Raw genomic sequence first — 12,336 nt, 5'->3', positions numbered from 1 at the left:
CATTCCCCAGCTCTGGGGCTCTGCTACCTGTGTCACATCCATTCTGAGCCCTGGTCCCTTACCTGCAGACTGGGGAAACAGGACCCAGCTCTCAGAAGGGTTGGGATGAGGTCAACTAAGCATTGACTCTCAAGAGAGCCCTGGAACCTGCACCCCCACCCAGATGTGGGAGGCTGGAGCCGTGGCTTGTGGCCTCGGAGCCCTGGTGGCCCCCCTACAGTAGCTGTGTCTCTGCAGCCAAGGCCATTGGCATCTCGGAGCCCGTCAAGGTGCCGTACTCCAAGTTTCTGATGTACCCAGAGGAGCTGTTTGTGGTGGGGCTGCCCGAAGGCATCTCCCTCCGCAGGCCCAACTGCTTCGGGATCGCCAAGCTCCGGAAGATCCTGGAAGCCAGCAACAGTATCCAGTTTGTCATCAAGAGGTAAGGCCTGGGATCCCTGGGTGGCGCAGCGGTTTAGCGCCTGCCTTTGGCCCAGGGCGCGATCCTGGAGACCCGGGATCGAATTCCACGTTGGGCTCCCGGTGCATGGAACCTGCTTCTCCCTCTGCCTGTGTCTCTGCCCCCCCTCTGTGATTATCATAAATAAATAAAAATTAAAAAAAAAAAAAAGAAGTAAGGCCTGGCTGCAGCCACAGGGGGCCCCTCCAGGCCTGCCTGGCATCTCGGGGTAGCACCAGATTGCCATCTTCATCTTCAGATTGGGGCAGGCTTTTTTATTGTTTTGAAACTGGCAGGGGGAGGGGGGGTTTGGCCACAGTTGGACAGGTGTGAGGTTTTTGCCCAGGCCTGCTGGACCCGAAGCAACCCTACTGTTTACCTACATGTGGAATGGAAATCTGTCTGCTGGCTTGAGATCCTGGACTGTTCTGAGGATTCTCTGGGCATGTGTTGGTATCCTGGGCCAGAGGTATTGCTGAAGGCAATGCCCATTACCCCAGGGTTTTTGTCTTCGAGGGTCCAATAGAGCTCCACATATCCAGCCTGTGTGCCCAGGTCAGACATAAAGCCCCTGTGGAGGTGGAGGCAATTATTGATTTAGGGCAGGGAGTGAGAGGGGGCTCTGGGGTGACTTGTTTGTTGGTACTGTGTGTTACTGTGGTGTCATGTAAATTTAGGCTTGGTTTGGTTGAAAGTGGCAGGAAAGAGGAGATTCCTAAGGGTTCTTCCCCCTGGGGGATTAGAGGCCCCCAAATTGAGAGATTCATGGCATACCTTCTTGGCAGGTGATGCAGTGTTGGGGGCAGGCCCCCAACAGGGCTTCATTTGCGTCAGGAGGAACAAGGAATGGGGTTCTCCAAGAGATACAAATAATGGACATGTGATTTTTGCCTTCCACAAATACATCTTGAGTGCCAGCTGTGCACCAGGCTGTGAGAAGCAGCACATGCCAAGATCTGCCCTCGAGTTGGCCAGTCTCATTGACTAAAACTACCGTATGATGTCAGGCAGAGATAAATGCTGTAACCCATGGTCTGGGGGCAGAGAGGGGCAGGAGGAGCCTATCAGGAAGCATGGCATGCTGATACCTGGTGAGAGACCATTCAGGCAGAGGGAATGGAAGGTGCAAAGGCATTGAGGCTTGGGCATGCTTGCATGTTTGAAGACCAGTGAAGCACCAGCGTGGCCATGCACAGTGAGCAAGGGAAGGGTAGTAAAACCTAGGAGGGAGCAGGGGCCAGATTATGCAGGGTCTTGGTCTAGCTTAAAGAGTTGGGATTTTATCTTATATTTAATGACAACTCACTCGAAGATCCAAGGAAGATTCTGAGAATATGATGCAACCTGGTCTTTATATTTTTTTTCTCCAGCTGTGAGGTAGTAGAGGATCTGGGGGCTGTGGGCAGGCAGGGGCAGAAGCAGGGACCAGTGAGAAGGCTTTCCTCTGGCCCCCAGGCAAGGTGGTAGCTTGGTGAGAAGTCCCATTCAGGCGGTATTCTGAAGATGAGCTGTCAGAATTTGCTGACATGTTGGATGTGGAATGTGAGAAAAAAAGGATCTGAATGGCTCCGGGTCGAGGCTGATCACCTGGGGTGGCGGTGATGCCATCCTCTGTGATGGAGGGGGTGCAGGCAGAGGCTGCAGTCTGGAGTCGGGTCTGATACGGGTTTGTCTGCAGTGTGTGGGGTCTTCCTGCAGGGGGGACGGCAGGTGGATAATGGGACTCACCTCCCTGCTCAGGGGAGAGGGCGGGGCGGGGACAGGACGTTGGGGCCTGAATGTTCTGAACACATCCAGAAGGGACGTGACCCCTGGGGGCCGCCTGCCACATCTGACCTCCAGACTGAGAACCAGAAGCACTTGGGCAGCTCGGAGGTAGGAGCCAAGTTCACAGCACGTCCTCACGAGCTGACCTTTCTCATTGTTCAGTGCGGACACAGCTCCCCTCTCCGGTCTCACGAGCATTTTATCATGCTGCTTTACACTTAGAAAGGGAGGCGGATTAGTTGGGTGGCTCTCCGCAGACCGAGAGGCCCTCTCCGGGTGTGAGCCCAGGCGTCCCGCTCCTCCCCGTGACCTTGCGTAGGTGGCTCCAGGGTGTTAAACGGGAAGCATCATGCCACTTCCTGGAGTGGCAGTGGAGGTCAAGGCTCAGCAGAGGGCCTGGCACACTGTAAATACTCCATGGAGATCGGTCTGGTTTTTTTCGTAACGTCAAGTTTATTGGAGTTTAATTATATTTGGTAAAATTCACCAGTTTTAAGTGTATAGTCCTTTGAACTTTGACAAGTTCATACGTCATATAACCATCACCACAATCAAGATGATTGGGGCATCTAAGTGCTCAGTGTTTGAGTGTCTGCCTTTGGCTCAGATCATGATCCCAGGTCCTGGGATCAAGTCCCGCATCAGGCTCCCGGCATGGAGCCTGCTTCTCCCTCTGCCTGTGTCTCTGCCTCTCTCTCTGTGTCTCTCATGAATAAATAAATAAATAATCTTAGAAAAATAAAACATATGGCACAGTCCCATCACCCCAAAATGTTCCCTTGTGTCCCTTTGTGGGCCACTCCAGCCCCTGGCGACCGCCCATCAATCTTCCATCATTGCTTTGCCTTTTCCAGAATGTCCTACAAAAGCAGTGACAATGTGCCACCTTTTGAGTTAGCTTTTGAGGTTTGCTCATGTGCTTTGCCTGGATGAGGATTTCCATGTCTTTAAAAATAAATCCGTTTTTTTAAGATTTTATTTACTTGGGCAGCCCTGGTGGCTCAGCGGTTTGGTGCCACCTTTGGCTCAGGGTGTGATCCTGGAGACCCAGGATCGAGTCCCATGTCAGGCTCCTTGCATAGAGCCTGCTTCTCCCTCTGCCTGTGTCTCTGCCTCTCTCTCTGTCTGTCATGAATAAATAAATAAATCTTTAAAAAAAATTTATTTACTTATTTGAGAGAGAGAGCACAGGAGCAGGGAGAGGGACAGAACTGAGAGGGAGAGATCGATTCTGCCCTGAGCAGGAAGCCAGATGTGGGGCTCAATCCCAAGACCCCAGGATCATGACCCCAAGCTGAAGGCAGACACTTAACCAGCTGAGCCAACCAGGTGCCCTCAAAATCTATCAGTTTTATTTATTTATTTTTTATCAGTTTTAAAAAGTAAGTTTAACTGATTTGAGTTTCCTGAAAGTCAAGCAAAGTCTGTGATTTTGAGAAAGCGCTGAGCTGTGCTAGGTGTGGCATTTGAGGGTGATTCTGAGAGATTGAGCACTTAGTATATTTATTTTGTGATTTCTCATTTTAAAAATCAGCAGAAAATACTGCTGGGAATATTAAGTGTAAAGGAGCCACTTGTCATTTATCTTACTTTAGAGAAGGGTGCCTTTGGCGGGTGATGTAAATGTTCTGGAATCAGGTAGACATACATCTGTATAAACAACTTTGTGAACCTCCCAAGAACCCCGGGTTATGCTTCAGAGGTGAGTTTTATGGCATGTAAGTTCCATCTCAAGTATGTGCATTTATCTTCTATATATGTATGGATACAGATACTGGTGCGTATTGGTCTGCTGAGGCTGCCGTAACCAAGGATCACAGACAGGGCAGGGGGGAGCACTGAAACCACAGAGATTTATTTCTCACTGTTCTAGAGGCTGGAAGTCCAAGATCAATGTGTTGGCAGGTTCAGTTTCACCAGAGACCTCTCTCCTTCATGTGCAAGTCACCACCTGTTCACTGTGTTTTCAGGGGGCCTTTTCTCTGTGTGCTCACATCCCTGGGGTCTCTTTCCATGTGATCTATTCTCTTCTGCTTATAAGAGCACCAGTCATGGGATAAGGGCACACCCCCCACCATGTCCTCATTTAAATTTAACCAGTTTTCTGATAAAAAATAAATAAATAAAACTGATAGACACCGTCTTCAAATATAGTCACATTCCAAGGTACTGCAGGGTCAGGGCTTCAGCATATGAAATTCAGGGGGGGCACAGTTCGTCCCATAAAAAATACAGAGTTGACCCTTGAACATGCCCAGGGAAGTAGTGGTGGAACGTTCTGGTGGATGTTTTGCATTCTGACCATGATCACCTGGCATTTGCAAACCCTAGAGGTTCAGGCCACAGACCCCAGCTGCAAGTTCAGGGGTCCCTAGACCACCTACACTTCTGAGCAACTGGCTCAGAATCTGAGGCCTCCCTCCATGACTCCCCAGGGTTCAATAACTAGCTGGAACCACTCATAGAACTCAGGAAGTGCTATATTACAATTACTTTTGTGTCAAGGATAATAATCAAGACAGGCCAAATGAAGAGACACAGAAGTCAAGGTCCCCACAGTATCAGGGCATGTCGCCCTTCAGCACCGAGCTTCGGTGTCCATGATTTTTATTGGGATTCATTATGTTGGCATGCTTGATTGCTTCTAGAAATCAGGAGGGTGGGCGGATATCAGGTGGCTCAAAGCCCCGGCCCTCTGATCACAGGGTGCATCTTCCAGAATCCTGAGTCATCTCGATAGCATAAACTTAGGTGTGATCCCAGTGTCCCCGCCAGGAATAATAACTCAGACACTCCTGTCACTGGAGAAATACCAAAGATGAGAGGTTACCTCCCAGAAGCCAGAGACAGGAAACAAAGTCTGTTATATAGCACTGATTCTAAATGCCCTGTTTTCAGGCGCCTGGGTGGCTCAGTGGTTGAGCGTCTGCCTTTGGCTCAGGGCGTGATCCCGGGGTCCTGGGATTGAGTTCTACATCGGGCTCCCCACAGGGAACCTGCTTCTCCCTCTGCCTGCGTCTCTGCCTCTCTCTGTGTGTCTCTCATGAATAAATAAATGGAATCTTTAAAATAAATAAATAAAGTCAGTAAGTAAGTAAATGCTCTGTTTTCAACGCAGGCCTATCCCCTCTAAGAGAGAGAGGCATGGTCTGGAGTCAGTGGCAGGCCGAGGGCATTGAGGAGATCAGGCTGGCCAGGGGACCGTGGAATGGGGACACCATTCCTTCAAATCTCCCGAAGGGTGTCATGGGGCAGGGGGTTCATGCCGACTGGGGTTCAGTGTGAGGATGGGTCTGTGGGTGAGGCTGCCAGGAGAGGTAATGAGCTCTCTGTCACAGGGGTGGCCAGGCAGTGGCACAGAGGAGACGCTGCCTAGAAGGGAGGCCAAAGGCCAGATTCACAGGGCACCCCCCCCAATCAGGCAGCCAGTGGATGAGGATTTGGTGCCTCTTCTGGCACTAGGCACCTGGGTATCTGCCCAGAGCTGGGCTCACAGGGCTGAGTGGGGAGGGAAGGAGACACAGCCCTGCCCTGGAGTACAGCCTCAGGAGCTAGAGAAGTTTGCATGTAGAACCCCTCCGCCACTACCTCTCCCCCTTCTCCTTATGAGGAAACTGAGGCCAGGAAGTAGAATGGCGTCTCCACTGTCACCTGTGAGAGTCAGGAGCGGAGCAGGGCTCCCAGGCTAAAGTGCTCTGTGCCGACACGTCAGATGAAAGGTCTCTCGGCTGAGGAGACGCCCAGGTGAGGGGGCCAGGGCACCTCACTCACCTTCTTTGTGCCTGGCTCCTCATCCTGTTTCAGTACCTGCCTCAAGCAGGTCGAGAGGCCTCCAGGACATCCAGGAAGGGCTTTGTGGGGTCTAGAGTTACAGACATGAATGCAAAGCAGGGAGTTGGTCCCCGAGGCCCCAACTCCAAGTGAACCCTCCAGAAACCCCATGGGGACCTTCCCTGCCCTTCAAGATCTTGCCATGTGGTGGGCCTGGCTGCCTCTGCACTTCCAGCCGGCCCTGTGGGAAGCATCCCAGAGCCAAGGGGCGGTGTCGGCTCCGCTTGGTGTGGGTCGAGCCGGCCTCCCTCTGGGCCAGATCCGCAGAGCCCAGCACAGCCCCCCCGATGTCAGGTGTGGGTTGGCAGGACAGGTGCCAGGCTGGGGGGGTACTGGTGTGGGGGAAGGGACAGGAACCCCAGAGCTGGGCTGTCCAGAGCTGGGAGGGCCTGTTGCATGGCTTTGTAGACTCAGGGGTGTGGAATGAGGCTGCAAAGGGAGACCCGGAGGGGCCTCAGTGATTGCCCTGCTGTGTTTTCCAGGCCTGAGCTGCTCACCGAGGGAGTCAAAGAGCCCATCACGGACAGCCAAGGTACCCCGCGCAGGGTCATGGGCTGAGGCACCGGCCAGATGGGTGGGGGGGTCCCCGGTCTGTGCCACCATCCCCCATCCTTCCTCTCTCCTGGTCCCGCCTCCCCTGGTGCCCCCACCACCCTCCCTGTCGGGTTCCCCCCCAAAGATATACCACCTCTGTGCCTGGGTCCCAGGAGCTGACTGCTCACCCTGGCTTCTCTCCCCCCCTCCCCGCCCCCAGAGAGGGATTCCGGGGACCCCCTTGTGGACGAGAGCCTGAAGAGACAGGGTTTTCAAGGTAAGGTTGCAGCTCAGGATGGAGTCAGCTGTCCCAGTGCCATGATCTGACCTGGCTTGGGTTTGGAGGGCCAGGCTGTGGGTGGGAGGGGCTGACCTCCCTACGTCAGGGCCTGGGGGACTGGGTGAGGCTGGCTGGCAGGTGGGGCAGGAAGAGAAGTCTCCATCAGGGTGTAGAGGGGATGGCAGGGCGCAGGGCAGGGGCCGGCCTGCTGTCCATCTGACCCACTCCCTACCAGGCAGTTAGCTGTCGTCTAAATGCGGAAGCCCAAGGAGGCCAAGTCCCCAAGGGCCAGGGGGTTCTGTGGAGGAGAATCAAGAAGGACTGAGAGGCAGTGAGCAGGGAGGAAGATGGATGGAAGGTAGGGGAAGCTTGCACCAATGCAGGCGGGGTGGCAAGCAGGAGAAACAGAAGCAGGGAGTCCGTGTGCATGTGAGGACCGCTCAGGGGTGTGGCCATGTGTCCCCGAGGCCGGGTGTTCCCCAGGTGGCCCCTGGCTGATCCCTGTGGCTCTCAGGGGACAGACCAGCGAGACCAGTGACAGGAAGGGCCAGCCCAGGGAGTGGGGCGTCCAGAGGTAGACCCAGATCCTGAGGGGCAGCTGCTCCCTGCCCTGTCTCCCTGCCTCCCGGGCAGCAGAACCACCAGCTGTGACAAGGGACCCTGATGGCTTTCAGCCCACTCACAGCTCCTCATACCCAGCCTCACAGCAGAGGGGGTCCTCACCACACCCCACCACCCAGTCACTCAGAGGTCCACTCCCTTCCTCCCTCCCCATTCTCTCCCCAGGCAGTGCCAGGCTACAACCTCTTGAGGTCAGCGGCCCATCTGGGGCCCCCATAGCATAGGCTGGCCCATGGAGTCCTTAGCTGATGCCCCCAGCAAAGGGGAGTGACCCAGAGTGGTCCTTCCCACCGGCCCCCCCCAAAGGCCCTGCCCCTAGCCCACCAGGGCGCCAGAACCTGCTGCCTCTCATGGGGCCTCTTACCTTTCAGGCTTATTTACTGGTTTGGTGGTTTTCAAATGTCAACAATTAACTTAATTTCCCACTCATGGCTGTTGTCACAACCGCGTGCGTCCTTCCGGAAAAACACATCTCTGTCTAGATGTTCCTTCTGAAGGACTCTGAGGGGCCCACTCGGAGGATCTGATAATTGCCAGAGACGGAGTTCCCCATAATTAGAAAATCATATTCCTTAAAAGTCGTCCCCAAGTGCCTTTTAATTTAACGGCCCAAATCCATAATTGTTTTTCACTTCGCAGAAAATTATGATACTAGACTCTCACGCATCGACATCGCCAACACGCTGAGGGAGCAAGTCCAGGATCTGTTCAATAAGAAATACGGTGAGCCCCGGGGCACCCAGGCGGGAGCAGCCCAGCGCCCTGGGAAGAGAGGCAGGAGCTTCCCACCTAGAGCCGTGGTCACTTCTGGGAAAACCATTAGTTCATTCACGGACATTGCTTGAGCACCTACTACGTGCCTGACACTGGGGGTAGAGCAGTGGAGGAAACAGAGCCCCTGCCCTCTCGGGCCCTGTAAACCAATGAGGTAAGACAGGTATTCAGGAACTACACATGGAATCTACTAACAGCAAGGACCTATTCCATGATTTTGCAGGAAAAGAGCAAGCTGCTCGAGAGAGGATAATTTGGATACTTACCTTGGACTGGGAACCAGGGAGGCCTCTCTAAGGAGAGAACTGAAGGGTGGGTAAGGAGTTAATGTGGCAGCGTGTGAAGGCAGGACGGTCCAGCTGCGGTAATAGCACGTGCAAAGGCCCTGCTGTTTGTCCTCGGAAGGGACAGGAAGCTGAAGTAGGGGAGTCAGGCTGGAGCGGAGGGGCCCCGTAGAGGCTCCCAATCCAATTACTATGGCCACAGACCAGATCACCCAGACTGAGCAGCCTAAAATCACGGTGGCTATTATTCTTTCTCATGGGATCAATAAGTCCAGAGTCTGGGAGCAGCTCTGGGTGGCTCTCCTCTGGAGTCTGGCCTGAGGTTGTAGGCAGAAGGTAGCCAAGGCTGGAGGCACCTTGCCAGCATCTTCACTTCCGGTGTTTGCTGGCTGGGCCGGGGGAGCAGCTGGTGCTGGAGTAGCCAGGCCCCTGGGGCATCTCTCCCCGTCTCTGTGCCTTGTCTCCATGGGGACCCTCCAATGTAGCGACCCCAAGGTGGCTGGATTGTGAACCAGTCTCAGAGGCTATGCATCGTCACCTCCACCACATGCTGTTGGTCGAGGTCATTAGAGTCCCACCCAGGTTCAAGGGGTGGGGACAAAGGCCCCAGTTCTCTGTGAGGGAGTGTCGATGTGTTGCTAAGAGGAACATGTGGGATGGGAGAAATATTGGTGCAGCTGTCACTGGACAGTATAATCGGCCACAGCTCATAGCGTGGAAAGTCCAGCAGCCTTTAGGATCCACTGGTTCCAGCAGGTCAGAAGTATCCTTAGTGTCTCTCCACCATGTTGGCATCAATCTCAGGCTGGCTTCCCACTTGCTGGCAGAAGGCCACAGCCGGTCGAGACATCCCACCTACATCTTGGGGAAGGAGAAAGAGAGCTGGCTGCTCCACGGGCTTTCTCCAGAGAGTGAAGGATTTCTTTCCTAGAATTCCCTGAGCCTTCCCCTTGTTTCTCACTGGTCCCCCCTGAGTCACATGTCCATTCCTCACCCAGTCACTGTGACAAGGAGGGTGTTGGGGGGTAGAGCACGGGGCCTGGAGACAGGTGGACACCCAAACTGTCAGCCAGAGAGAAGGGGCGGTGCCCTCACCAAGGAGGGGAAACCTCAGGAGGAGATGATGGGTTCCATCTTGGATGTGTTGAGTTTGAGGGCTGAGTGGAGATGACCCATAGACAAGTGGAGATCTGGTCTGCTGTTCAGAAGTGTCTGGATTGGATGTAAACCTTAGGCCATGAGGGTAGAGGAGCAAGAAAGATTATCCAGACCAAAGGCCAAGAAGCCCTGGTGTTTAGAGGTCAGGTCCAGAGGCAGCAGAGTGACCTGAAAGGAGGGAAACTGGGAAAATGGGGCCATGGACATCGAGAAGAGGGCTTCAGGGAGGGCAGCATGGTCATCAGTGCCAGACTTTGTTGAGAGAAGTGCAAGTGTTACTGGATTTGGCACCATGGAGACCGTAGTGCTCCCTCGCACCGGTGGATTGTGGGTATAAATTTTCCTATGTGTCCCAATTATTTTTTCATTTCAAAAAGGATCGCCTAGGGACCCCTGGGTGGCTCAGCAGTTGAGTGTCTGCCTTCGGCTCAGGTCGTGATCCTGGAGTCCTGAATCGAGTCCCACATTGGACTCCCTACATGGAGCCTGCTTCTCCCTCTGCCCATGTCTCTGCCTCTCTCTCTGTGTCTTTCATGAATAAATAAATAAAATCTTAAAAAAAAAAAAAAAAAAGGATTTCCTAGCAATTGCATGTAAATTAGCTAGCAGCAAAATCAGGGTAAAGAATTAAAAAGGGGGCACATAGGGATACCTGGGTGGCTCAGTGGTTGAGCGTCTACCTTCAGCTCAGGGTGTGATCCCAGTCTGGAATCAAGTCCCACATCGGGCTCCCTGCATGGAGCCTGCTTCTCCCTCTGCCTGTGTCTCTGCCTCTCTCTGTGTGTGTCTCTCATGAATAAATAAATTAATTAAAATAATAATAAATTATAAAAACAAAGGGCAGCTGGGTGGCTCAGTTGGTGAAGCATCTGTCTTCGGCTCAGGTCGTGGTCCTGGGATCAAGCCTGTCATCAGGCTCTCTGCTCAGTGGGGAATCTGCTTCTCCTTCTCCCTCTACCCCCTCCCCTGCTCATGCACACAGTCTCTCTCTCTCTCTCTTTCAAATAAATAAGTAAAACCTTTAAAAAAAATTTTTTTAAACAGGCTGACAATCCATCAAGACAGAGTAGGCTCAGGGAGACAAGATAGGGAATGGCTGTGGATGGCTACAGGTTTTTTTTCCTGGAGTGACAAATATGTCCTGGAACTAGCTAGTGGTGATAATTTCACCACCTCACGTGTATACCCCAAACCCTTGGATTGTGAACCTTAAAATGGCCAGCTGTATGGTTTGGAAATTCTCTCAATGAAAAAAAAAAACACAAAACTGGGCTGGAATGATGGCACCAAGACAGGCCTAATAGGAAGCCCTCGAGATTCTATACTTGATGGATGCAGATGACAAATCGGGCTCTGGGTTTCCTGGGAGCCAGAACAAAAAGGGAAATGAGTCCAGCTGTACCATTCCCAGTGTCCCTGAGATAAAAATTAGTTTACTGCATAGAGAAGGTTCTGCTGTTGCTCTTTACGCTGAGACGTGCGAGATTTCTGCATTGTGTCTTCATAAAGGGACATCCTGCGATGCAAGGGATGATGCTCTCAATGAGCCCCTTGGAGGGATCCCAGTGAACACCTTCCCTCTGTCCAGGAGGGACCCCAAACGCAGTCTGCCCTCAGACCAGGCAGGTCCTGAACCAGGGTGAGGCAGAGCTTGGGGTCGGGGGACTTCTGGGGGGCCAGACGTTGTAGGGAAGGGCCAGCCATGCCCACGGGTCCCATCTTCCAGGTGGGCCTGCAGATTCTCAGCCTGTGAGGCTGAGGAACCTGAGCTGCCCTCTCCCCCGTGGCTGAAGCCATACGTGCTCAGCCCATTCCTCAGTCCCCCCGGACACTCTGGACCCCTACACAACCCACTCACTAACTCCTGGTCCCCACTGATTGTGCCTTTCTACAGGGCTACACACCAGCTCCCTTAGACCGCCACGTGCATGCCCTCCCATCACATTTGCGCCCCTGTGCCCACACCACAGCACTGCTCTGGCTCCTGATGACAATTCCTCTGTCCGTTCTCAACAGGAGAAGCCCTGGGCATCAAATACCCAGTCCAAGTCCCCTACAAGCGGATCAAGAGTAACCCCGGCTCAGTGATCATTGAGGGGCTCCCCCCAGGAATCCCGTTTCGGAAGCCCTGCACCTTTGGCTCCCAGAACCTGGAGAGGATCCTCGCAGTGGCTGACAAGATCAAGTTCACAGTCACCAGGTACTCAGGGGAAGGGCGAGGAGGCCAGGCTAGCATGGGGGCTAGGGGGGGCTCTTGGCCTTGCCTTTGACCTTGCCCTGCCCTGTTCTGCCCTACTGACTGGTGCCATCCTGGGTCTCCAAGTTGGTCGTGGGGGAGGAGGTTGCAGAAGGGTGACTACAGGCCAGCCAGGGTGCAAGGAACCCCACCTCCACCACCACAACAGGGGTGACCTTCTTGTCACCTCCTGCCCATCTGCAGCACCCACTCACTGCCCTCCCAGCCCCGGGGAAAGGAAGTCAGCCCACTTTGGAGGGGAGGACACGGAGACAGGTGATTTGTCCGGGGTCACACAGAGCCAGCCTGGTCAGAGCTGGCAGGAGGCCCTGGCCACCCTCCCACACAGCAGCACTGCCACATTGTCATGGTGTCAGCCCCAGTAGTGAGTCCCCGGGCAGCTTATTAAAAC

General features: G+C 53.8%; 1 protein-coding gene across 7 annotated transcripts in view; it reads left to right on the top strand.

The window, feature by feature from the left end:
- Positions 1 to 12,336, top strand: part of GTF2IRD1 (GTF2I repeat domain containing 1) — a 110,581-nt gene that overhangs the window by 67,046 nt on the left and 31,199 nt on the right. For 5 of the 7 annotated variants that reach the window (XM_072752838.1, XM_026019585.2, XM_072752837.1 and 2 more), the window contains 5 exons: positions 238 to 421; positions 6,520 to 6,569; positions 6,792 to 6,848; positions 8,112 to 8,195; positions 11,705 to 11,888. In XM_072752838.1, coding sequence (XP_072608939.1) covers positions 238 to 421; positions 6,520 to 6,569; positions 6,792 to 6,848; positions 8,112 to 8,195; positions 11,705 to 11,888 — 559 coding nt within the window. The remainder of the gene's footprint in view (positions 1 to 237; positions 422 to 6,519; positions 6,570 to 6,791; positions 6,849 to 8,111; positions 8,196 to 11,704; positions 11,889 to 12,336) is intronic. The other 2 variants (XM_072752839.1, XM_026019587.2) reach the window with 1 other exon arrangement.

Source organism: Vulpes vulpes, chromosome 3, assembly GCF_048418805.1.
Source record: "Vulpes vulpes isolate BD-2025 chromosome 3, VulVul3, whole genome shotgun sequence".
Lineage (NCBI taxonomy): Eukaryota > Metazoa > Chordata > Mammalia > Carnivora > Canidae > Vulpes > Vulpes vulpes.
Note: the sequence above shows the minus strand (reverse complement) of the source record. Positions and strands in the feature narration are given on the sequence as shown.